A 24,981-nucleotide genomic window follows, 5' to 3' on the forward strand; every position below is an offset into this window, starting at 1 on the left:
TTCAGCTGCTAAAACTTAACTTCTTCAGAGTTGTTATAGGTGCCTTGGTGGCCTCCCCCACCATTATTATTCATGAACAGTCACTCAGCTTGGTGGTGGTGGCCTGCTCTTGGCAACTTTGCACTTTTGCCATATTCCTGATATTCATCATGGCTTTCACTGAACCCCAGGAGATGTTCAGTGACTGTTTTTGTATCCATCCAATCACTTATGCTTGCCTGCCAACAATCTTTTCTTTGAGTTGTTTGGAGTGTTCTTTTGTCTTCATGGTGGAATGATAGCCAGGAATACTGATTGACAAGTGACTGGACCTTGACACAGGTGTCTTTACATTGCTATATTCTATACACATTCACTGCACTCAGCACATGAACGACGGTTCTAACTGTCAATATTGCAATAAAAGTTTAAGTAAAGTAAAAAAATTTTTTTAGCAATTTCTCACACAAAATAGCCTTCATTTCTCAGAACAAGACATGTCTTGGATGGACATTGTAAGTGAATTATTTGTTTAGCCCCATTTTGGGCCTTTAATCAAACCCCCAATAGCTGATTCTACAGACAGGCGAGAAGCCCAGTATGATTGTTTCTTTAATCAGGGCAAAACTTTTCAGCAAAAGGATTTCCTGATAATCAGTTAGGATGTTAACATGAAAAAAGAAAACACTATGTGCCAATAACACAGTATGGTTTCTTATAGGCATCTGTTTATGTAGATTTTGCATTAAACATTAACATATTTGAAACTCACAAATTATATGTGATGGGACCTGGGAAAACTCATCACATGATGAAATCAGAAATCCTTAATTTTTGCTCTGTTTTTAACCATCTGTGGTGAAATTTCACCAATGTAAGATTCTAATACCATCCTAGCAACATCCTAGATATTGTCCCCTAGCAACATCCTGGATACCATCCTCGCAAAATCCTTGGTGAAATTTCACCATGTGATGAGTTTTCCCAGATCCCATCACATATGTTGTCACTCCAATGTTTAGAAATACCTCTATAAGTAAACATACATCACATTTTTATTTGATTTTATTTTAAAGAGATTGTATCCATTCACTTGGGAGATAACAACATTAGTAATTTTTAAAAAATACAGCCTACAAATAAATACAAATCCACTGGACAATGCAACCATGTCACACACAAGGCACTCAAAAAATCCTGATCATAAAATTGAGAACTCTTTAATCAAATATCTCTGCACTGAATATTCCATTAAATATAAGAATAACAACCGTTAGATATTAGCACAGTAGAATTTTATGTTTTTATGTAAATATCACCAAAAGGACAGTGCCGTCCAACAGGTGGGAATGGGAATGGGAATCTAGACTGAGTGGGATACGAATCGGATCCTTTGCGTGTAGACAAGGTCGGTGAAGTAGAGGATCAAGTTGACTTGGGTGAACACCGCCACCACCAGCTTGCTGTCCCAAGGGCAATGTTCGCGCGGGCAGTTGTACGGCCTGTCCGACGTGCCGTACTTCCTGTCGAAGCTGAACACGGGCCAGATGACGGCGGCGCTGAGGTAGAGCAGTATGGCCATGAACGTGTAGATCACCACGAAGCGGTCGAAGGGGAAGCGCAGCGCCGCCGTGCGGCCGGACACGGTCAGCGCCACCACGATGACGGTCAGCGCGAAGCACAGGCTGTACACCACCACGCAGTACTGCGTGGGGATGTGCTTGTTGTAGTCGGTGTCGTTGGCCAGCGCCCCGAACATGATGCACGCCACGAAGGCCTGCACCACCTTCAGCAGGCCGCTCAGCGTGGCCATGTAGCCCACCACGTGGCCGGGCTTGGCCCGCGTCAGGAACACCTCCGCGCCGTAGGCGAAGCTGCAGAGGCTGGAGCAGACGGTGACGGCGATGCGGTAGGCCAGCGTCTCGCAGCCCTCCGACGGGCACTCGCCGGCGGACACGAAGTAGACGGGGTAGACCACGGAGGCGGTGATGTACATGAGCGTGGCCAGCATGGCGAAGGAGACGGTGAAGTTGTCCCAGCTGATGGGCACGCAGCCGTGCAGCCGCGTCACGTCCAGCATGAAGACCACCAGCGTGACGGCGAAGCAGAAGCACCACACGAACATGCAGTAGATGCCGTAGTCCGCGCTGTAACCCGCGCCGTGGGACACCAGCGCCATGATGGTGCAGCCCAGCAGCAGCTGGCACATGCGGGCGATGCCCAGGCCGGAGAGCACCGCGGCCTTGTTCAGGTAGTGCCCACCGTGTGGATCCATGGCCAGGCTGATGTACAGTATATTATGTCCAATGTAGGTGTTACTTTTCGGGACTGGTCTTCGGAACTGAAGTACAGTCTACGAACTGTATGTATGTAAAAAAACAAAGTACAGTCAGTGCACTGGAGGTTATTTTGAGTGAGTGTGTGAGTATGGTGTGTTTTATTGTGTTTTCTAAAGGAGCTGAAAGTTTACAGTGTGTAAAGGGGGTATTAGCAACTTTTGAAAAGTGATTTTTTTGTGGTGTGTGTACGTGTGTGTGTGTGTGTGTGTGTGTGTGTGTGTGTGTGTGTGTTCCCCCAGTGACGGTGTGTGTGTAGGGGACGTCCCAGCCCCTCTAACCTCACCCTGCGCCAGCCGCTTTTTATAGCCGCTTTAATTACTAATCTCCCATGCTGCTTTGTAATTACAGCAGTGTGTCACAGCTCGGATTACAGCCTCTTGGTACCCAGCGCAACAGCAGCACAAACTCTTCTGTAACAAAGTTTATGTCAATAGTGCCACATAACTGTCACAAAAAAACAATGCGAACAATCAAGTAATTCCCTTCCTCAGCTGTTCTGGCTTAGATGTGACTTTGGCACACAGAGTAATTTACACGCTATTGATAGATTGTTTTGTTGTTGGAAGACAAGTTACCCTTGGATTCCCTTGAAAGTCCTTCTCAAAATCCCTTGGTGTTGTCCCTTAAGTGCATCATTTCAGCTCTGGAAACTTGAGAACCTTCTAGATGGTTCCTTTATGGTGAAATTGCTTCAAGTGTGTTCCGTCTTCAAGTCAGTGTCGAGTCAGAAACTCCTGTGGGGTGTCCGTACTCCATGCCCCAGGGGAGAGGAAATAAAGGGGTCTCCTTGCTGTCCTCTGTGATGAAAGGAAGGCAGAGGTCCTCCTCTTCGGTTGGAGTCTCTCCTTCCCTTCTTTCCACAAGATTGGGACTCTTTTCTGGATTGTAATTCCTTGTTCTTGCGTGATGTAGTCTATGGAACTCGGAACAGACTGTCTTCTCAGACACTGTCATGTACATGCAAGCTCTCTCTCTCTCTCTCTTCTGAAGCTGAAGAGAGGCATGTGTGTGTGTGTGCGTGTGTGTGTGTGTGTGTGTGTGTGTGTGTGTGTGTCGACCTCAGAGCCAGGGACCACGCCAGCGCTAAAAATAACGGTCTATATTCCACAGTGGAATGGGGTGTGTGCCCACATGTTCACTGCAGACTGTGGTGTATGTGCATTTGTGTGTGTGTGTGTGTGTGTGTGTGTGTGTGTGTGTAGTCAGGTTACCGTCGGAGGGGAGGGGAAGCGGCTGCAGAAGTGAGTTCTTCTCACAGGGGGGCCCTGAGTAATGACATGGCAGGATCCACAGGCCTACATTTACACACACACATGCAAGCACACGTTTATACACACACATCCTGCTTGACGTTGAATTGAAAAAGAAGACCGGGTGAGTAATTATACATGGGGAACTTCAGGATTATACGGGAGCTAGTCCAGATATGTGTGAGAGAGAGGTTGCCTCTTCCAGAAACTTCCACAGGTCCTCTGATTCCAGCTGCCTGGACATTGCTTATTTTGTCAGGGTACATTTAATAACCTTATATCCAGTTCTCCCTACCTGATTTAGTTCAGGCTGAAGTCTTTTTTTTTTTTTGTCTGGCAGACGTTTCTGTAATTACCAATGAATATGGGGCACTGCCAGCAGTGTAGCATGCAACTGAAACACTATTGGGGAAATCACAGATAGATTGAATGGCCCATCCTCTCTTTTGTCTTTCATCTTTTTAAGTGGTGTGCAACTGTTTCCCTTAGTTTTGACTTATTGTTCTTATTTTTTTTTCATTGTGATTTTATTGTGATGGCAGTGTTACACAAAAACAAATAGATTGGATTTGGTAAAACCTTCAATGAAAACAGAGCATATTACCAACACATTCATAAAGAGTTATAAAGCATTCATCCCATTAATCTCATATTGATTGACATTAGTTTTATTAATGTATGCATACAGCTCTGAAGAGAGAGACCATAGCACATTTTCTGAAATCAGTATCACTATGACAGCCACTCCATTCCAGTGTCTGTTGAATTCCAACACAAGCACACCTCATTCTACTTAATGAGGTACTGATTAGGTGATCACCTTAACCAAACCTTATTAATAAGGAAAAGTATAAGAGCCAGTGCCACTGCTGTGGTCTCACTGTCCTCTTGCAGTAGGATGTAGGACTAAAAATAAAACTATTGACCATGGCAAAAAAGAAAACTTAATTGAGTGAGGAAAAGAAGGATATAGTGAGCGGTGGAGAATAGGCGATGATCTGGGGGTGCAACAGCAAGGTTGGAATTGGGCAGATTCGTCTTTGCAAAGGACGCATGAATCAGGCCATGTACATAGTTATCCTGGAAGGAAACTTGCTTCCTTCTGCTCTGACCATGTTCCCCAACTCTGAGGATTGCTTTTTCCATGCCACACAACTGAGTCAATCAGGGTGTGAATGAAAGACCACCAGATCAAGACCCTGTCAGGGCCAGTCCAATCTCCAGAACTGAACCCCACTGAAAACCCCTGGATTGTGATCAAGAGGAAGATGGATGGTCACAAGCCATCAAACAAAGCTGAGCTGCTTGAATCTTTGCGCCAGGAGTGGCATAAAGTCATCCAACAGCAATGTGATGCACCAAGATGCATGCACGCTGTGATTGACAATCAGGGTTTGTCATTTTTCCATTTCCATTTGTCATTTTCTACAAATAAATTGTCTAAAAAATGTTTTTATTTGGAATTTGGGTGAAATGTTGTCAGTAGTTGATGGACTAAAAGACAACTGTTCATTTTGCTCAAACACATAGGCTACCAATGAATAGTTATATCAGAAAAACTAATAATTTTGAAGTGGTCTCTGCATTTTTTCCAGAGCCGCACTAACACATTGTTAAGCGTTATGGTGTCATTTTAAAAGCCCTTATAACCATATGTGCATTATAAAGCTTCTTTCATGGCATTATTGATGCAATTGCCGTTATTTAGAGGTAAAAGAAGCTTTATGATACAAGTTCTATCTTATTTTACATTCTTTCTGGGTGTGGACATAACTTTTTTAATGATTCTTGACTCTTGACTTGACTTGAATCATTATTAGACATTATAATACTTCATAACCCTTTATGAATGCGTTAATAATGGTTTATTATGAACATGGATATGTTAAAGTGTTACATGGGATTTTTTTAGACCCCTGTGTTTTTTTTTCTTTTGATTTACCATGTTGGATTGGGCAGATTGAATTGTTTGACTGTATACTGTATGTAGTGTGTGTCTAAGTGAAAAGTAATATGGCATGTTGTGTTGTTGACCGCTTATGCTTGTTGTAAGTGTTGTGGATGTGGACTCATCAAGTATGCATAGGAAAGGAGAGAGAACACAGAGACATGTCTTTGGAATATATGTAATGTGTCCTTTTTGATACAAAGACATGCAATGAACGAAGGAAAAACAACAAATATTTACAATTTACAAAGAATCACTTCTCTGTGAAAACAGCATTTTATAAATATGATTTACATAAGAAAATAAATATGTAACGTACGAAAAGTAGCTTGAACGCTTTCTATTAAAATATGTTACACTGAAAATAACAATTAGTAATACCTCTTCATGTCTGGTCTGTTAAGAAATAGAAGTTATTATTTTTGTATCCATAAGCTTTTAAAATATAGACTGTTACATAAAGCATTAACTTAATATTTTATTAAAAAAAAAAAAAAAAAGATTTTCTATTAAATATTTTAATAGTCCAGAGTGTCTTCATTTCAGGAGAAACAGATAAAGTAACCAGAGCGGCTCAGTGAGGGGTATTCCAGTGGGAGTCCTCTGGTGGATCTGTGAGTTACTCCACTGGGCAGCGTTTCCCAGATTCTTTAAAAGCTCTTAAGTGCGCTCTTTAGAACGCTCCTAAGAAGTTCTTAGCACTTAAGAGCTTCTTAACGCATCTGGGAAACCCGGCCCACTAGTCGACACAGACACATCAGCCTGGCGCTGGGGGGGAGGGTTGAACCAGTGAACGTTTACCACACATTGACACCGATGCCTCTTCTACTAACACTGCAGTTAAAACTTATCATACAGGTACTAAGTACATGACATCAAAGAGCTCCAATGAAAACTAGAGAGACACCTCCACACACCTGTCTGGAATGTCTGTGTTCAGCACCATGTTCTTGTGGTTGATAACTGAAGCTCTGGGTGCAGGCTGGCGGTTTGGGGTAAAAAAAGGTTTCATGACTCCGTATGTACACTCCTCAGACAGTTGCTGATGTCTGCTTATTATATCTGAAGCACCACAACTGAGACTCTTAGCAGCAAAGTATTTCTCCTAAGTTATTTTCTTCTGATAAAAATCTATCTTGAATAATTCATGGAAGCATCAAACACTAATAGTATCATTATTATGGTGTTCACTGCAGCAGAGATCTCGTGATTTTATCTGCACAATCCTGAAATAATTTAAGACAAAACAATCTGTACAACTGAGTAAGGTTGTATTAAGTTCAGGTTCTGGGCAGTTTCATTTACCAGTCTCTACCAGCAGTTTCCAGGTTCTATAAAAAGCTATAAGCCATCAGAACCAGAAATGAGTATCGTGAAGGAACCAATATAGATCCTTTGATGGGTGTGACTGTCCTAGTCATGGGACATGTGCTTTAAGCAAAAGCAGAGGCCCTCCCAGCAGAGAGAAGAGACAGCTGTTCCATCATAGGAGAGGAACACACTGAAGTGAATGAGGCCTCGCTTTTCCTCTTTCTTCTCCTCCCTTAGAAGGAATGAAAGAATTGAGAAAGAGAGAGAGAAGAGAGAGAGAGACAGAGAGATGTGAGGCTCAGGCCTTCTCCCTACTCTATCACTCCCAGTGAGAGGAAAAGGAGTGTCTATATTTAGGAGCTTATTCTAATTTGTCTGAGAAGTACAGATCCTGAGCTCTTTTTCGTCAGCCGTATGTGTGTGTGTTTGTTTGTGTGTGTGTGTGTGTGTTTGTTTGTGTGTGTGTGTGTGTGTGTGTGTGTGTGTGTGTGTGTGTGTGTGTGTGTGTGTGTGTGTGTGTGTGTGTGTGTGTGTCTGTGTGTGTGTGTGTGTGTGTTTGTGTGTGTATATACATGTCATTTGAGGATGTTTGTTTAGTATGAGGAAAGCTTCTTCACTACACTGTTATTAAAAAAAAAAAAAACTTCATAAAGTTTCTAAAGACTACTTCATCACACCCACTGATGTTTCTGATCTCTTTCACCTTCTTAAAAAAAAAACCCGTCAATACAAAACAAAAAAAAACACTAACAATTAAAACCGTAATGTTGATACAAAAAGAGAATATAAACACATTAGAGTATCCTTAAAACCGGATTACATTCGTGATATTACTTTTTTTTCTTTTCCAACCAAAAGATAAGTTAAAGGCCAGTAGCAGTGAGCTGTGCTTTGTCAAGGTTGTGTGTGTTTCCAGTACCTGTTAAGTGTTCAAGTGAGTCCCACTGGTAATGTAATGACAGACCTTTAGGATGCTGTGACACCATGTTTGGTAGCAGGTGTGTTTGTTGGTATGTGCTTTTGTGTGTGTGCGTGTGTGTGTGTATGTGTATGTGTGTGTGTGTGTGTGTGTGTGTGTGTGTGTGTGTGTGTGTGTATATGTGCGTGTTTTTCAGGTTCCAGGTTTGCAGCTTTTGAGAGACCCTAGGTGAATCTAGGGGGAGTTGTCTGGGCGAGTCGGGTGGAAGGGAGGGCGATGATGATGATGATGATGCACCCATCCCCACTGTTGCCCTGGCGATTAGCTGCCGTTGCTGAGCATGCCCAGTAGCTTGCTGGGGTCCATGCCCTGCTGCTGGGCCATGGCCTGCACGTCGAAGCCCATGTGCATGAGGAACTGCAGCACGCTCATCTCCTGGCCGCTGTACTGGTCCCGGATGGTCGGGCACGTGGGGTTGCAGTGGGGCCACGGGCAGCTGTCAATCAGGTGCATGGGACAGCCCCTGGGCGGGGTCTTGTTGCTGTGCCGGGCGCTGTCGTGGAAACTGCGGTCCCAGCAGTGCAGCGCACGGGGGAGGGAGGTGCCCTTCACCTGCACGTCCAGCCAGTAACTACACACACACACACACACACACACACACACACACACACACACACAGATAGACACAAGAGGGCGCTGTTACACTTCAGCAGACATTTCCATGGGCTGATGCAACCACATCAGTAATTTTGAAGTTACTGTAAGAGTCACCTAATGTATAACAAAGGAGACGTTAACACAAAGCAGCGCTATGTGTGTATGTGTGTGAGAGTGTGTACAGAAAGCTGTTCTCACCTCCTGGTGATGATCTCATGAGATAAGCAGGCAGGAGCAAACATGGCCCTGCAAACACACAACACAACAGCTGAGTGTCTTAGAATACAACACATCTCATAACTCATTAGTAGAAAAGCCTGTGTGTGTGTGTGTGTGTGTGTGTGTGTGTGTGTGCGCGCGTGTGTTCTACTTACGGGACGTCCTTGAGTGTGTTCCTCAGCTGGAGCCCGAGCTCCTGGATGTAGTTCCACTGACCCTCCTGTAGGGGCTGGCCCGTCAGGTGAATGTTGTCTACAGTCAGCTGAGCTTCATCAAATAGCCACTGCACCACAAACACGGGACCTACACACAGACACACGCACATAGACAGAGAGAAAGAGAGAGAGAGAGAGAGAGAGAGACAGAGAGAGAGAGAGCGAAAAGATAGAGAACTATTTACTATGCACAATAACTAGAATATTCACAGCTATACAGTACATATACATGCATTTATTACAACACTTTTTTTAAATATTGCTTGTGAGACTAAAGGCACTAATCCAAAAGGTGGGCAACTATCCTATGTGATAACATCAGAGGACCTGTGTGCTCTGAACATCTTCCTGCTGACGTCTACTTCCTGTGTTTACTATAACACCCTTGGGGAGTGAAGGGAAGCACTCACGCTTGATAGTTGGGTAAACTCTGTAACCAAAGAAGCAGTTCCACTCCTCCCCCTCGTGGGCCTTCCTGCAGCTCTCCGGGACGACGCCTCCCCAGTACCTGGTGGACAGAGGTCAGAGGTCAAATCGATACGACTCTCAGGTGTTGGGCTCATTATTGTGCCTGCGTGATATCATGTCACTTATATCACATACAAAGAAAATCATTGGTGACGTATGACCCATAGTCCAAATAAATGATCAGTATGATTTGATATGAAATGAAAAAGATTGCCCTTTCCCAAAAAAACAATTGATCATTATTTATATAAATTTATAGAAATGTAGTGACATCAGGTGCTCAGAACTAGAGTCCATGTGCGTGTGTGTATGTGTGTGTGTGTGTGTGTGTGTGTGTGTCTTACTTGATGCCTCTCTTGATGGCCTCTGTCGGGGCACAGCTGAGTGTGTCCAGGCAGTCGCTGCAGTGGTACTGCTTGTTGTCCAGGAACCAGCCCGAGTCAGACAGGCCGCGCACCTGGATGCCCCCGTAGCCCTGCTCCGCTAGCAAGTCCGCCACCGCATCCACATTCAGCAGCACCCCTGTACCGCCAGCACTGTCACACACACACACACACACACACACACACACACACACACACACACACAGAGACAGAGACAGAGAGAGAGAGAGAAAGAGAGAGAGAAAGAGAGATTTAAAATTGCCATGGAGGACGACATTTATCTTTATGCAATCAGAATCAAATCCACACTTGTCTGCAACAAAAGTAAGCTCATACCTGCTACCAGCGAGCAGCACCACCTTGGCCGTGTCCAAACCTTTGGTCAACAGCTCCTTGACCACTTCCTTTATGATCAGAGATCCCATGAACGCATAGTCACCTAGACAAACATACAATTAGAGCAGAATTAGAGAACGGCTCTAAACACACACCAGATGAATGGGAAAACAGAGACTTGTAATAACAGGCTTACTGTCATTGGTCTTTGGAGACACCCCACTCCATACATCACTGGAGCAATATGGTATGAATCTAAAAACAATACAAGACAACAAAAAGTGAAATAATTGATGAATTATCACTGTTATATAAGATGACATAGACATACAGTACATTGACTAACATACAAAAACAGAGCAACCTAAAGTTATTGTATATAGCACTGCATATAGCAACAATATAGCTCATGCAGGCAATTCAAACCGTACAATTGTGTGACGTATACAAATTGACTTAAACATGTAAGTGATTGCCTTGTTAAACTGTTATCTGGGGTGCAGTGTAGGCTCTACATGAGTAATTCTCATGACAAATTTGACCTGCTTTGGAATCTCTGGGCACAAGCTCAGTTCCCTCCCTAACCACCAGGGGGGGTCAGTAAACAGTGTACTGTAACACAGATCTGGTGTAACATATGGATGGTGATGCTCAACACAGTGTGCTTTGGTGTAACATCTTAAAGAGTATGAGTCTTGTGCGAACTATGTATAATATGAATATGAATATCAATAATATGTCGAAATCTGATAGGATTAGACATTACTCTTCACGGTTACACTAATGTAAACATACCGGAACATACAATTCTAGGAACACAGGGTCGAATGTACTTTTGCATACACACACACACACACACACACACACACACACACACACACACACACACATACACACACACACACACAGACACACACACAGACACACACACACACACACACACACACACACACACACACAAACAGAAAGACACGAATGCACAAAGACTACTTACACCATGTTTGCATTCCACCAGTGTGGATTTTCTTCTGGAAGCGGAGAAAGTATTCCTGTGCCTAAGGACACCAAACACACACACACACACACACACACACACACACACACACACACACACACACACACACACACAGACACACACACACACACACACACACACACACACACACACACACACACACACACACATGCATACAGTAAGAAAAAAAAATCACGACCACAATAAATAGCTGCAGTCTATGTCTCCAGGGGAGACATAATGCCTACACCGCAGAGCGTCTCTATCCTAAATGACCAGTGATGACAGAGCTAGAATAGCATCAGCATATTTAGAATAGAAAAACAGGCTGACCACATCACACACTTCTAAACACCATCTCCTTATCATCAGTGTGTCTGCCTGAATTACACGCTTGTTGCATGACAGGCTTATGTGTGTGTGTGTGTGTGTGTGTGTGTGTGTGTGTGTGTGTGTGTGTGTGTGCGCATGTGTGTGTTCTTACCTACTTGCGTCTGTCTGTGTGTGTGTGTGTGTGTGCGTGCACGTGTGTGTTCTTGCCTACGTGCGTACGCGCCTGTGTGTGTATGTGTATGTGTGGGTGTGTACGTGCATGTGTGCGTATGTGTGGTGTATGTGTGTGTGTGTACTCTATTTCCTCACTACTAACTGATGTACAGTATGATCACAAACTTTGTACATGAGATAGTTGCGTCTTCTTCTGGTTCAAGTTTGCAAATGTATGTATCTGAGTGAGTGATCTGTGCATGAGTCTGTGAGAGTGTGTGACTGTGTGTACAATGTCTGTGAGTGTCTGTACATATGTTTGTGAGTGTTTGTATATGTGTCTTAGGGAGTGTGACTATGTCTGTAGTACATATGTCTATGAGTGTTTGTATATGTGTCTTAGGGAGTGTGTGACTATGTCTGTGTATATATCTGTGCATGTGTCTGAGTGTATGGCTGTGTAAAAGTGTCTGTGAGTATGTGAGTGTGTGTGCACGCATACATGCATGTGTCCATGAGTGTGTGTGTGTGTGTGTGTGTGTGTGTGTGTGTGTGTGTGTGTGCATATGTCTGTGTCATGGCATCTCACCCGTCTTTGTGTTTGGCCATTTTGTGGAGCTCATGAGGCGTCTCATTGTCTCGTATCTACTGTTGCAGCTCTCTCTGTTAAAACAGTACCAGCCACCTGTTCACACACACACACACACACACACACACACACACACACACACACACACACACACAGGGACAATCAAACATATGATAGTGTAATAATCAGTGAATATATCTGATAAGTTAATTAAAATATATTCTTGAGTGATTACTGATTACATAAAATCAACATTATCAACATTCAAAGTCACTTAGTCACTAGTGATTTAGAACAAGTACAAACACAAACAACTCACCTTCTAAGAATATAAGCCATCTTTTACTCCCTTTGGACTCTTTTATGTAGTACCTATAAAACAAATGTAATAGCATTTAGCACACACATGCACACTATGCAAAGTCTTTCTGTTCCATTTTATCCTCTGCCACTTTGATAGAAATAACAAGTAGGCCTACATAATTACCCATGGTCAGTAATAAATACATGTATAGGCAAAGCCTTAAACAGCCACATTCAGTGGGATGAATAATTGCTTTAATGACAAATGCCATTAAGAAACATAATTAACTCATTTACTCACTCACTCACACATTCATACACACGCTCCAAATTAAAAGCCAGAGTATAACTTTTGTGAGTTTTGTGATAAGCTCATATAACATGGCATATAATAGCCTGCATATACAGACACATATAATGTATCCTAATAGATGCTGATGTCAAGTCACAGTCCGAATTTAGCCATTCACTCTATGCCCTCTCTGCTACACATCAATTAGTGTCCACAGGGGGGCGACAGATATGGAAGACATATGCAAAGTACATTGCTACATGGACATCAATATTTTACATCAATGATTTCCCACATATGTTTTCCATCCAACATCAGTCAGACAGTTGGAAACAGATCTCGCTAAACCTCCACAAACATCAAATAGATAAATAGTCCTCAGGGAGAAATATATAGTGCAGGTGATCATGCCAACCGTTAGGCTATACTGGCCACGTGTTGCCCAATATAAATCAGACCAACAGGTACAGTTTCAATACTGAGACACGGTGATCATATCACTGCAAGTCTGAAACACACTTATCCAGATGTAATGTGATAGCCAAGGTCGTTAAAATGATTAAAACTGTATCTATTCATATTTCTGTCATGCTTCTCTACACACTCTAATACTCACTGACACTGTCCACTGCCCTTTGTGAACTGACCGCGTAGAGTGCACACACAACAAATGTGAGCTTATGAAACAAGAGTTCTGAGCTAACATTAATTCCCAAACACCCACTACTCCATACTAGGTCTCAGTCTTCTTGCATTTCAGCAAAGGTGTTTACACCAAGTAAGGAAGAGTATGGTTTACAAAGGCTGAAAGTAAAGTAAAGTAGGCTAAAAAAACAAATACTTGCAAAACATTTTGCTAGCATACAAGGGCAGGATCAAAGCATAGATGGCTCAAAATGATTGTGTCAATATGGTTATCACAGAACAAAGATCTGACACTTTTATTATTCTCTTTTATTTCATAACAATAAATCACTGCATGAGAACCTTTCAGTAAGAAAGTTATGCCTATTTGATGACATAATGTCCCACTTTGATCAGAACTTTGTTGGGAGAGAAAAATGATACATTGCGTTTGTTAAAGATGACTGCTGATACAGTATATATTGGTTATCAGTTTTTGAAAAAGTCAAAAATCGGAATCGGTATCGGCCTTCAACAGCTCATATCGGCCAGGCTCTAACGTGTATGTGTGTACGACACTTATGTGTATGTGTGTGTGTGTGTGTGTGTGTGTGTGTGTGTGTGTATTTGTGAGCATCAGGAGCATCTGTGGCAGTTCCTGCAGGGACAGACGCAGCGACACGCAGATATGCGATGGGAGTTATGAATATGGAGCGATGGAGCAGCGTGGACGGAAGCATTAGCAGCGGAGCTGTAGATACAGATGAGGGGGGAGAGAGGAGAGAGAGAGAGAGAGAGGGGAGGAGAACAGCTGAATGCACTTGGAACAGGGGACAAGTGGGGTGCAGACACTAGAGCTTCACAAACACAGATGTTGACATGCTGCTTAAGGATGTGTTCATGGTTCAAGAGACAGGACCACATGAGACACTGGGAAGGGAACAAAAGAAAAAAGCCAACAGAGAAAAAGAACGCAAGGGAAAGAGAGAGAGAGAGAGAGGGAGGGAGAGAAAGGGAGGGAGAGAGAGAGAGAGAGGGATGAGAGCGCTGAAAACTAGAAAGAGAAAGTGGCAGCAGCTGTGGCGATCTTATACTGCTATGGGTAGTCAGCTGTGAGCTCACATGTTTGTTTGTGCGTGTGTATACATGCATGCATGTGTGTGTGAGTGTGTGTGTGTGTGTGTGTGTGTGTGTGTGTGTGTGTGTTTGTGAGTGTGTGTGTGTATGTCTGACCCAGACGCAACAGAAGCTAAAAAGCATGTAGCAGATGGGACAGAGGACACACTGGGAGTACTGTCTGGATCCATCACACAAACAAACGTGTACACACACACACTCACACACACACACAGAGAGAGAGAGAGAGAGAGAGAGAGTGTGAGAGAGAGAGAGAGTAGGCCTACAAAAAAGAAAGAATACAATACGGTATGAGATTAATAAAACGGAATGTACACTTTTTGGGTCAGCCAGGGGAAATCAGGTCCATCAAAGCTAAATGTCAGATCAAGCAGCAGTCTTTATGAAGCGGTTTTCATTTCACTCCTCTGGATTAAAAAAACAGCAATGAGGAGACATTTGGTTTCAATAAGAACAGACAGGATTTGGTCAAAGGCAACAAGTCAAAGCTTTCTCTTCGGGTATGAGGACAAGATTGAGAGTAATCAGCAAAACAGTGATAATCGCCTTGCTAATCACACACATCCTGATATCCTGGCTGTATTGAAAAAGGTACTTTGCCCTGTTTTGCTACATTGTTATGCAAAAACGGTCTGATGGTTTGCCTTCTGATGTGGCTGGATCGGCCCCATAGAGTCATTCTCAAATCGTTATTATAGTCCCAGCACGAGACTGTTTTGAAGACCAAGGGCATCCAGCAGTGAAACTCACTGCCATTATCTGGTTTCGGAAACACCCAGGGTTTCACCGCCTATAACAAAAATATGGTTCTGCACCGTGCTGCCTAGAGTACAAGTTCATAGTTGTAGACTATCATTAATCATAGGTGATCTATAGTGGCTGCAACACCTGACAGGAGTGACTATATATGTTCAGTCTTTGCTTTGAAAAGATGAGGTAGGGTGAAGAAGAAGAATTAGGCTAGATCACTAGATGTAACTATCAACTCCCTTCTCTTGGATGACAATACCTCATCTCCCTGCGCACTCACATGTGTGCTGAGGACACATTAAGATCAAAGTGTATAAGCCTGGCTAAAATTCACACCATAAGGAATGTAAAGGCTTACGATGAATGCCCATAACATTTTATTGTTATTAATTCAAGTAATCAATGACCAGCATGGTCTTTGTTGTGCCAAAACTATGACATCAACAGATGGCGTTTAAAACCCCCACTACTGCCTTCAAGGTCGGACTGCATGGAAGGCACCAGGGTTAGAACTGTGGGGCCTCAAACGACCATCAAGCACATCAACAGGGCTTAGATCTGGCATTGTTCAACTAAGGATGTCTGTACAAGTGTGCTTCTCGACTAATCCTGCATATGGTCGTTTATGTTTTTAAGAGCGTAGAACCACACTTCTCTAAAACGGGAGGCCTACTGGTCATCACCAGATTCTTTTAACAGGTTGCTCAATCACGATTGAGTGCCCCGCCCACCTGTTACCTTTCTCCTTAAAATTCACACGCATTCCTCCGGCAAGTAGGCTAGCGCACTCAATAAAACAAATGTCAGGCTTTAACGGCGATTTTCCAAAGGTAAGAATACAACGTGTAATTCATTTTGCACGAAACACTGAAACACACCTGACACAGCTGAGCATCCGTTTCAACTGCGAATCGCGCAAGCAACACATCGTTCGGAAACACTCCGACACCATGTAAACAACACCATGTATGCCCCTTCATGAGATGCCTAACCAAATGCCGTAATGTACAGAAACGCCAAAGCAACCATTCATAGTCTCCAACATGAATCGTATGACATTTTTAGAAGTCGGTTTAAAGGCTTGAATAGTTGCAGAATGTAGTGTATCTGTCAAAAAAAAGTAGGCTACCGCAGCATGTGTGAGCAGAGAAAATGTGTCTTGCAATTCAGGCTTCACGCCTTGAGCCACACTGTCCTTCACCCAAATGCCATCTTTTTACCTGTCTGTACTCTGGAGAATAACAACACAATGTCACTCAGAAGTGGATAAATCATCTACTGGCTAGAAACTGTTATATCCCACATTTTATTTGTATGTGTACGAGGGAGAACTTACCCTGCTGGACTCCCGTCATTGCATGTAACCGATGTATTCTCCAAAAAGTGTAACTTCATATCATAGTCGAGTTTCTGCGCAGAGCACGGATACAACGATTGCGCGAGGTTCTTCACCTGCGTCATGAAGTTGTCCATGTTCTCTTCCACCGCCGTGAAATCCAGCGAGAAGCTCTCGGTCGTGTCTCCCCGGTCCCGGTATGGCACTGAGGGCAGCACCCGGCGAGGCTGGGAGTTACGACCACCTCTAAACCTCCTGGCACCGAGAACTCCAGGCTGAAGAAGCACCAGCACCGACACCGACCACATGAACCTCATCGCTGATATCCTCATCTGGCAGGAGTGCATGTCCTCCTCGTTGCCTCCTTGCTTGTCTCTCTGATGGGTGCGCTGAATCAAAGAATGGCAAAGCACTGAAAACGGCTAAAACTTTGAATATTTTCAAATAAATGTCATTGAAGGTTCCTGAAAAAATAGCTTAACCCAAAACAGGTACTTTTCTCTCACTGCTTGTGTTAGTTAGATGCAGAGCTGCAGAAATGTCAGTCATCTGTAGGCTACCGGTGAAGCATCAGCATTCTACCTGTGAGTTCAGCGCGCAGCGTTTTATCCAGAGCATCCCCCTTTCCCATCCACATTGGCCAATCAGTGCGCAGAACAGGATCCGGAGGCGTGTCAGATTGCCATCGTTGTCTTGTATAGTAAAAATGCCCACGCACAGGCTCCTGTGATCCTAACAGTTTCTTTTCATGTGGTGTTTTTCACTGGCTCCGAAATGCCTGTTTCCCCATCAACGGTTTTACAGAGTGAGAATAAACCACTTGTGGTACTTGCTTCCAGAGCAACCACAAAATAGCTTCCAATGCAAAATAATAAAATGATAGCTTGTGCAAGATATAATAAAACATAGGCTAGATTCAATTATTTGTCTGAAAGATGATGATAATGATGATGGTAATTATAGTTATTGTTGTTGTTATTATTATTATTAGGCTATTATTAGGCCATTATTATTTATGCTGGTGGTGGTAGCCTATTATCATTTTTTTTAGCCAAACCGATGAAAGGGAATACATTATTTAAGCCTATCACTGCTGGCCTGGGATACAGAGTAAAGGCTTCATATCGTCTGAACAAAACTATTCAATTTCTGTTTCCCCATTAATCAAAGTAATAACATAAACAATTGTGCCCATGATCTGGTATTCGCAAAGTTAGTTAGTTGACCCACTGTAAAGTTAAGATTTAAATCTTTCCACGCACGCTCCCGCGGTTTAACCCTTAACCCATCACGGGGGGCACCAGGCAGGTGGTGTCTGTAGCCCGCAAGAGAGACACGAGGACACTGTATCGAGTAGGGCCCCTCCGACTTCAAAGGGACCGACCATCACTCTTTCTGTCTGTTCCGGCTCGTTCTGTCCGGCAGTGAGCTTCTCCCTTCGCCGCTCAAGTGAAACCAAGGGGGAAATGACCACAACGCCTTATGGGCCGTCGTGGCCTTTAGAAGTTCCATTTATATGACTTGCGTTATTTTTAGTTCCTTTGTTTGCTGGCTTGCGTATGTTTCGTGTGTGTAATTATGTCTTACCGACATGTTAAGGCTTAAAAGCCGCTCTTTATGCGGCTGCTCAAAAGAATCGGAAGGCTTCTGTCGCCTGTTGCGTGACTGCCTTGGCTACCACGGACGGTCAAAGAAAGCCATGGGTTCAGCTGAGTGTGAACCTCAGTGGTTTATTAAAATCTGTAAACAAAACAGGGACATAGCGTCAAAAACCACGCAACTGGAGGTCTTTCTTTTCCTTCTCTTTCAGGATAATGGAAAGGGTAATTGGTTTATTCCCGCTAAGCCTCCAGGGGGGTTTGCTCTGATGTCTTAATTAACCGTTTCGCACAATAAACTCATAAATGCGTTAGTGCTTTAAAGAGTTAGTGTGCTCCATAGTGAGCATTTACAGGCCTTCGGCGGTGAGATTAAAGGGATTGGGTGGCTAATGGTTAATGAGAGGCCGCTCGCAGATCACCCTGGCATAGCCGTCCAGGCCGCGACCAACTTAAACTCTGGCTGTTATTATATGACTACAGAGAGTAGCCTATGTATGGAAGTGTTGTTGTTTACTCCATTGTGTAATGGTTGACATTTTGTCCACTAAGTTTAAGACACCTATAGGCATACATTGGGTTTTTTTCCCTTAAAAAACAAAAAAGTCTGATTTCAGGCAGTGGCAATGACGTCCTTCAAATGTGCAAATGATGCAAACGAATTGAATTGGAAGGCTGCATGAGTTACCAAACAGATGTGAAATAAACATACAACAAAGTCATTGATTAGACTTCGTGAAAACAATTTGGAGAATTTTTTATTTTTTTTTGTACAGTGGACCTGTCTTTGCAGTGAGGAGGCTGGGACGTTCAGTCTCAGCAGTCCTGCTGGTATTCATTGTGAGACTTCAAACAGATGCCGGTGTAGATTAGAGTGGGAGTGTGTCTGTGCGGGGCCCAGGAGAGTCTGTCACTGATTGAATCGGGTGACTTTGACCTGTTCCTCCCATTTTTATTACACGTCATCCTCAAGAATTTGACCCTTAAATCACTCACAGATGAGAGTATATGGAGGAGGACAGCAGCTTGTGTGTGTGGGTGTATGTCTGTGTGTGTGTGTGTGTGTGCGTGCGTGTGTTTTGGGGATGCCAGTTAGTGACAGGAGCACTGAACTGGGACTTTGAGTGACACTTTAGACACAGCGTGTGCCCATCTCTGTGCCCATTTGAAGGGTTTGTCTCTGTGTTTGTGCCCACCTGCCTGGCATTTGAAGTGTGATGGCAGCTACCCTTTCTCAGCATTTCCTCAGCTCCACTCAAGTTCCTACTGTATGTATTGCTGCACCCAGGACTGAATTTGTGTGTATTTGTGTTACAATTTGAAATGATGTTGTTAAGATGATAAATTATGAAGTCACGGTGGATACAAAAATCCTGCTATACCTAAACCATTAGTATATTATTTTAATATTTGCATTGGTCTCTCTCTCTCTCTCTCTCTCACACACACACACACACACACATACACACACACACACACACACACACACGACTTGTCACACTTTTGCTCATTCCCCCATTAGCCCTATGATCATAATGGATATATCATCTCTGCTCTTGACCAGAGATCTCATGATCTCTTCTCTATGTGTCATAAGCTGCCAACATTGTTGCACCTTTCCTGCCCCCCCCCCCCCCCCCCATCCCCTTTTAAGTGGCCCCATCTCCGCCAGCTCACACAGGCGACCCACACCTCCCCACAGATGTGCTCACCTCTCCGCGCACAAACATCCGTAATTTCCCTCACATCCTGAACACCTCCATGCGCTGCTGGAAGTGGATCGGATATTGCCAGGTACGTTTCAAATAACTCCAGGACCTCTTTATTACCAGCCACCACCCCCCCCCCCCCCGCCCCCTCGCCTCCTCCCTTCAGCTCAAACGCCAGCTTCACAGGTGTGAGCCTTTATCTCATCTTTATCTGACCTCCTCTCCTAACACCAATAACATCCTCCTGCACTTAACTGGCACTTAGCATGACGCTCTGCTCAATCCTGTCTATCTCTCCTATCTATACGTACTAATTATCACTCTGTTATTGTCTCCCGTTCACACTGCATCTGTAATTGTTCTCTATTTTTTGCAAGCCACTATCAGACAAAAAAAAAAAAGCTTTAGCTAAATTAACGTAAATGTAACATCAGGTGTGGACCTTAATCCCTTCAGACTGCCAGAGCTGTATACTCCCACATACACACACATCTAACATGAGTCCACTCTCTTCCCCTCTTCCACCCCCACCTTTCCCTCCTCCTCTCCCTCCTCCTCTTAGTGTCTCTGTCCATCCCTGGCCAGTGCTAGTTGTGAGTTGCACATGTTGGGCCTGCGAGCCCAGCCGTGAGCATGGGATCCTGCCATTTGGAACTGTTAGATCAGGTTACATCAAAGAGATCAGAACGGATCAGGCTCTTGAAGGGGACATGCTCCAGCTCTCCTCATCAGAAACAGGTGTAGGTCTTCGCCCTAAGAACAAAGGCTAGATCAGCATCTATAAAAAACCTTTGTATTTCACCGAAAATACTTTTGAAAAGTTTTTTTTTTTTTTTTTTAAGTCGTGTCGCCCTTGTCTTGTACATGAGAGCAGGTTCATTTACCTATGTATGAAGAGCTTTACTTATCAAACATCCTTCCTAAAACATACCAAAACTAACTTTTCTTATTTTATCTTCCACACTGCACCTCAGTTAAGCCAGAAACATGTTGTTTTATCATCTCACATTTATGTATATTATTTCAAAAGTTAAACGTTCTATCATATTTGAGGCTTATATCTGATATAGGTTTGACGTCAAAGCCCATTTCCTCTGTTGACTTTCTCTGGGTGAATACATAGTCTGATGGGTTTTTCTGATGTGTGAGGGGTTCATTATTGCTCTAATTCGCATGCTGTGTTTTCCAGCCTACTCTCTCATCTGTGGACATTCCAGAAGCTTTCCCCTGTAATTATGAGTTGTAACTTGTGACCACTGGTGAAAACCAAAAACAAACTTTTTCAAGGGGGATGCATACCCCCGCCCCCTCACCCCCATCATATCAAAAGAACTGGGGAGCAGCCTTGAACCCCAGGAGAAACAGAAGATGCCATGCCAACCTCAGTTTCAGCCTTACGGAGAGGAGTTCAGTGACATCTTACAGGCACACGTACACACACACACACACACTCACACACAAGAAAGGTGGAAGACATCTGTCGACCAGGCTCCCTATCTTAGAAGAGACCTTATATTGGTTGCAGATGATGCCCGATTGAATGAAAAAACAGCCTAACTATTTCAAGGTAGGAGCTTTTTCTCTTTGGGCACCGCTGCCATACGATGAGAAGTAAGGGATGAAGAGAGACTCAGGATGACAGGTTGTGCTTTGATGCAGATGAAGATAAGATAAGCCCTCTGTTTTCACTGTTCAAAAGGCCTCGCCTTTATTACCTGAACTCATCCTCTTTTTGTGGAGACGTTGCAGGTTTTTTGGAGACAAAATACTAATTACGTTTTGGTTATTGCAGCCGGAGAGAAAGGAGTTAATTACAGAGTTAATTAACGCCATGAATGTTGATGTATTGCATGCCTTTTGAAGATACACGCAATATTGTTTTGTGTGATGTTGACAGCACAGGGCTTTACTATTGCACTTTGTGAGTCAGGCCCACCAGGGATTTAGATCAAGGTTTGTTTAGGGAAACTGAAATGACCACTGTATACCCGACACTTGAAGGCACGCTTAGAAGTTGGCATGGAAACAATTCACCCAGGGAGTTCCTGTCTTGGAAGTGTGAATTTGTGTGTGTTTGTGTGGTCTCTCTGTGTGTTAGGGAACACTTCCTTAAGGTCAGCCTGTGATGAGTGCTGAATGAGTTGGGCATGTGTTAGTGTGATGGAATGACTGAATGTGTGGGCTTCGCTCAGGAGTTTCCACTCATGCCTGGAGACTGACTCACCGGACACCCTCCCCCCCACACACACACCCACCCACACACACACACACACACCACTACCACCACCATCACCACCTGCCCTCACATAGATGGTGAGGGGTGGAAAGTAGTTATCTGTCTCCCTTTTCCCGCCTCACCTAAACACACACACACACAAACACACACCTTTGCCACGGAAACACTTAGATAATCAGATGTTTTTTGTTGTGGAAAAAGTAGAACAGAGAGTTGCATGTTGCTGTTTGTCCACACGGAATGGAAAAGCCCCTTATTACAGAGCACGCAAAGGAGTTGTTCTCTCTCTCTCTTCTCTCTCTCTCTCTTCTCTCTCCTCTCTCTCTTCCATGTGTCCTGTCTAACAAACACCTTACTCACACCAATTCCCAGCAGTATCCTGCACCAAAGATGACAATAGATGCCATAAGCCATGCCTTTAAGCTGAATAATCAGTAGGCTATATATGTGCTTTGATGATTCACCAATCAATACGAGTGAGTTGCAACTCTGCTGCGCTCTGCTATGCTTTTTTCCGACCACCACCTTCTCGGCTGGAGCGGTCGGATGCCAAGTTCTGTTACCAGCCTCTGCCCGGACGGCTGCCAGTTCTCTGACAGCCTGTGTCTCATCGTGATGACATCATTCAGCTGCTATGATTGCTTCTCGTGAGGCTTCCAGCCCACTGATGAAGCAGCTCACCACCGGGCTAGTCATGAAGGCCAAAAAAAGAACGAGGCATGTCAAGCCCGCTTTTTTAGTATGTTTCTCTCAAAAAGCTGAAACAATATAAGAGGTGCTGAACAATAAAGTGCACTTCAAAAGATCTTATCATTATTATTTTAAACCAAGCGTGACTTTGAACATCTCGCCAGTGGCACACTACTACGCCTGCGAGTGTTGTGGAAAAACACATTTCCAGAAAATCCGTCAGAGTGGAGCAGTGGGTCTGGCAGGGGGGTTGAGGGTGGGTGGTGGTGGTGGTGGTGATGTGGGCGGTGGAGGGGGGAGAGAGAGCAGTGAATTATAAGGGGGCTTCTCAGAACTTTGCTTTCGAAGGAAGCGGTGGCTCCCCAGACTTATTTACGGCCCCTTTCTGAGGAGAGAGAGAGAAAGAGAAGGGAGAGAGAGGGAGTAGAGAGAGAGAGAGAGAGAAGGGAGAGAGAGGGAGTAGAAAGAGAGAGTAGATAGAGAGAAAGAGGGGTGCTGCTCTGTGTCCGTCTCTCTCGAGACTTCTCTGTCCATCTCTCCACAGTCTGTCCTCCTCACCCATCTGTAAACACCTGCTCTTGGTTCTAGTTGCCATGGCGTCCCTGCCCCGACCATGTCTCTCCAAATGTATCCCTTTGTCCTATTCTCGTGTGTGTTGATTGATGAATGATACGCTTTCACTTCCCGGATTAACAGTCACTGCTGTTGACAGACTGTCTAGCCTGCTAAACACGCTAAACATAAATACATTTTAATGTACGAACTTGTAGGAGACTTGAAGCTTCTCCTCATTACCTATACTGACGAGAATACTCACAGGAGATACTGATGGATGCTGCTACATGGATGCGGGTGTTTGTATTTATCGCATGGCATGTACACCTGTTATTGTGTGAATACCTCTTTCATTTCTGTTCTGTCTCTTCTGAAAGTATTTTACGCTCCGTGGATGGAGAGCTTCAGTTGTGCACCCAGCGTAGCCGGACTGTATTTCCAATGGTCACACTGGAAATGGCCAGAGGTCATTAATACAGTAATGATTTCATGGTGAGGGCAGAGGGCTATCTGATGAGCCACCTGACAAAGCAGGGCATCAAGTTCTCAAACGCTCTGAGCTTTGACGTTGTACAGGGACCTTGCAACGTCTCGCCAAAGACAGTTTATGGAATGAGGAACGATGTGGTTGGACATGCATCAATCACATGACACTGTATATAATGAGGCATATTATTTCGTTGTAATGCGGTGTCTTGGTGAAACACTTTTCAATAGTGATAAATGTAGTTTAATTTTTGTAAAATGAAAAGAGCATCTTATGTCTGTCACAGACACAATTATTTCTTCACCCCATCTGTTGATGTATAAGATGTCTGTTTTATCAGAAATTGATCCCTATTCTTCTAAAGCGTATGTAAGGAACGTGAGATAATTGTAACACATGACGGCATTGCTGGCGTTCAGATTAAACCGAATCTCCTCTCCCGGTGACCTCAACAGTCGTGATTTTCTCACTCGTCCTCGAGCCCGAAACATCTCATTTCCCCCCGCGGAACAGAAGCCGTCGTGACGTCCGCTCGGGGCCCGGCGGAGCAGAGAGGACTCCCCTCCACCGGGCGAGTTCTTTCATCTCTCCTCACCTCAGACATCAAAAGACCCGGTTTATTGGCAGTGACGCTTCCAGGCTGGTGAGGGTAGTGCGGGGTTTATTAGATTTTTTGGAAAGCAGAGGAGTATTTTCTCCCTGTGGAATGAAGCTATGCCAGGTAGGTATAGGGAGGAGGACGCGCGTTGGTGCCGGTGCCGGGCCGCTGTTGAAAAAGGCGAGGGGGGGCCTCTTCGGGATCCAGACTCTGAGAACCAGATGAAGGCCGGCCACGGCCCTGAAATCATTACACCTTCAAAGGTAATTAACACATGGCTTTTGTTTGGCCTGGATAAGCCCCAGATTGTGTGGACACAGATGGCAGGCAGTGGGGTGGTGGGGGGGGGGGGGGGGGGGCATCGGGGCTGAGAGCAAGGTGTGCTAGGACACGCTTTCATGTCAGCAGGAAGTGCTTGACCTCTGACCCCGGGCTGACCTCAAATCTGAGCTGTCAACGCCAGTTCCTGCCACCGCCTGAACAGATGAACATGTGGACTCGAGCTAAGGTCTTGCACATACTCCACACATGTGCTCGCACACACAAACACAC

At 44.2% G+C, this 24,981-nt stretch overlaps 2 protein-coding genes across 2 annotated transcripts; both read right to left on the bottom strand.

Moving 5' to 3' along the window:
* Nucleotides 1-1,026: 1,026 nt before the first annotated feature.
* Nucleotides 1,027-3,284, bottom strand: LOC134076050 (myeloid-associated differentiation marker-like protein 2). Its single transcript, XM_062531057.1, has 2 exons — nt 2,894-3,284; nt 1,027-2,339 (listed from the first exon to the last, which is right to left on the bottom strand). The coding sequence occupies exon 2, from the start codon at nt 2,252-2,254 to the stop codon at nt 1,343-1,345; it is 912 nt and encodes a 303-aa protein (XP_062387041.1). The 5' UTR covers nt 2,255-2,339; nt 2,894-3,284; the 3' UTR covers nt 1,027-1,342.
* Nucleotides 3,285-5,707: 2,423 nt separating this feature from the next.
* Nucleotides 5,708-17,075, bottom strand: notum1a (notum, palmitoleoyl-protein carboxylesterase a). The gene is made up of 11 exons (XM_062531058.1): nt 16,557-17,075; nt 12,434-12,486; nt 12,115-12,210; nt 11,019-11,079; nt 10,221-10,279; nt 10,025-10,127; nt 9,650-9,841; nt 9,248-9,345; nt 8,778-8,925; nt 8,602-8,649; nt 5,708-8,377 (listed from the first exon to the last, which is right to left on the bottom strand). The coding sequence occupies exons 1-11, from the start codon at nt 16,901-16,903 to the stop codon at nt 8,068-8,070; spliced, it is 1,515 nt and encodes a 504-aa protein (XP_062387042.1). The 5' UTR covers nt 16,904-17,075; the 3' UTR covers nt 5,708-8,067.
* Nucleotides 17,076-24,981: the final 7,906 nt, after the last annotated feature.

Source organism: Sardina pilchardus, chromosome 3, assembly GCF_963854185.1.
Source record: "Sardina pilchardus chromosome 3, fSarPil1.1, whole genome shotgun sequence".
NCBI classification, from domain to species: Eukaryota; Metazoa; Chordata; class Actinopteri; order Clupeiformes; family Clupeidae; genus Sardina; species Sardina pilchardus.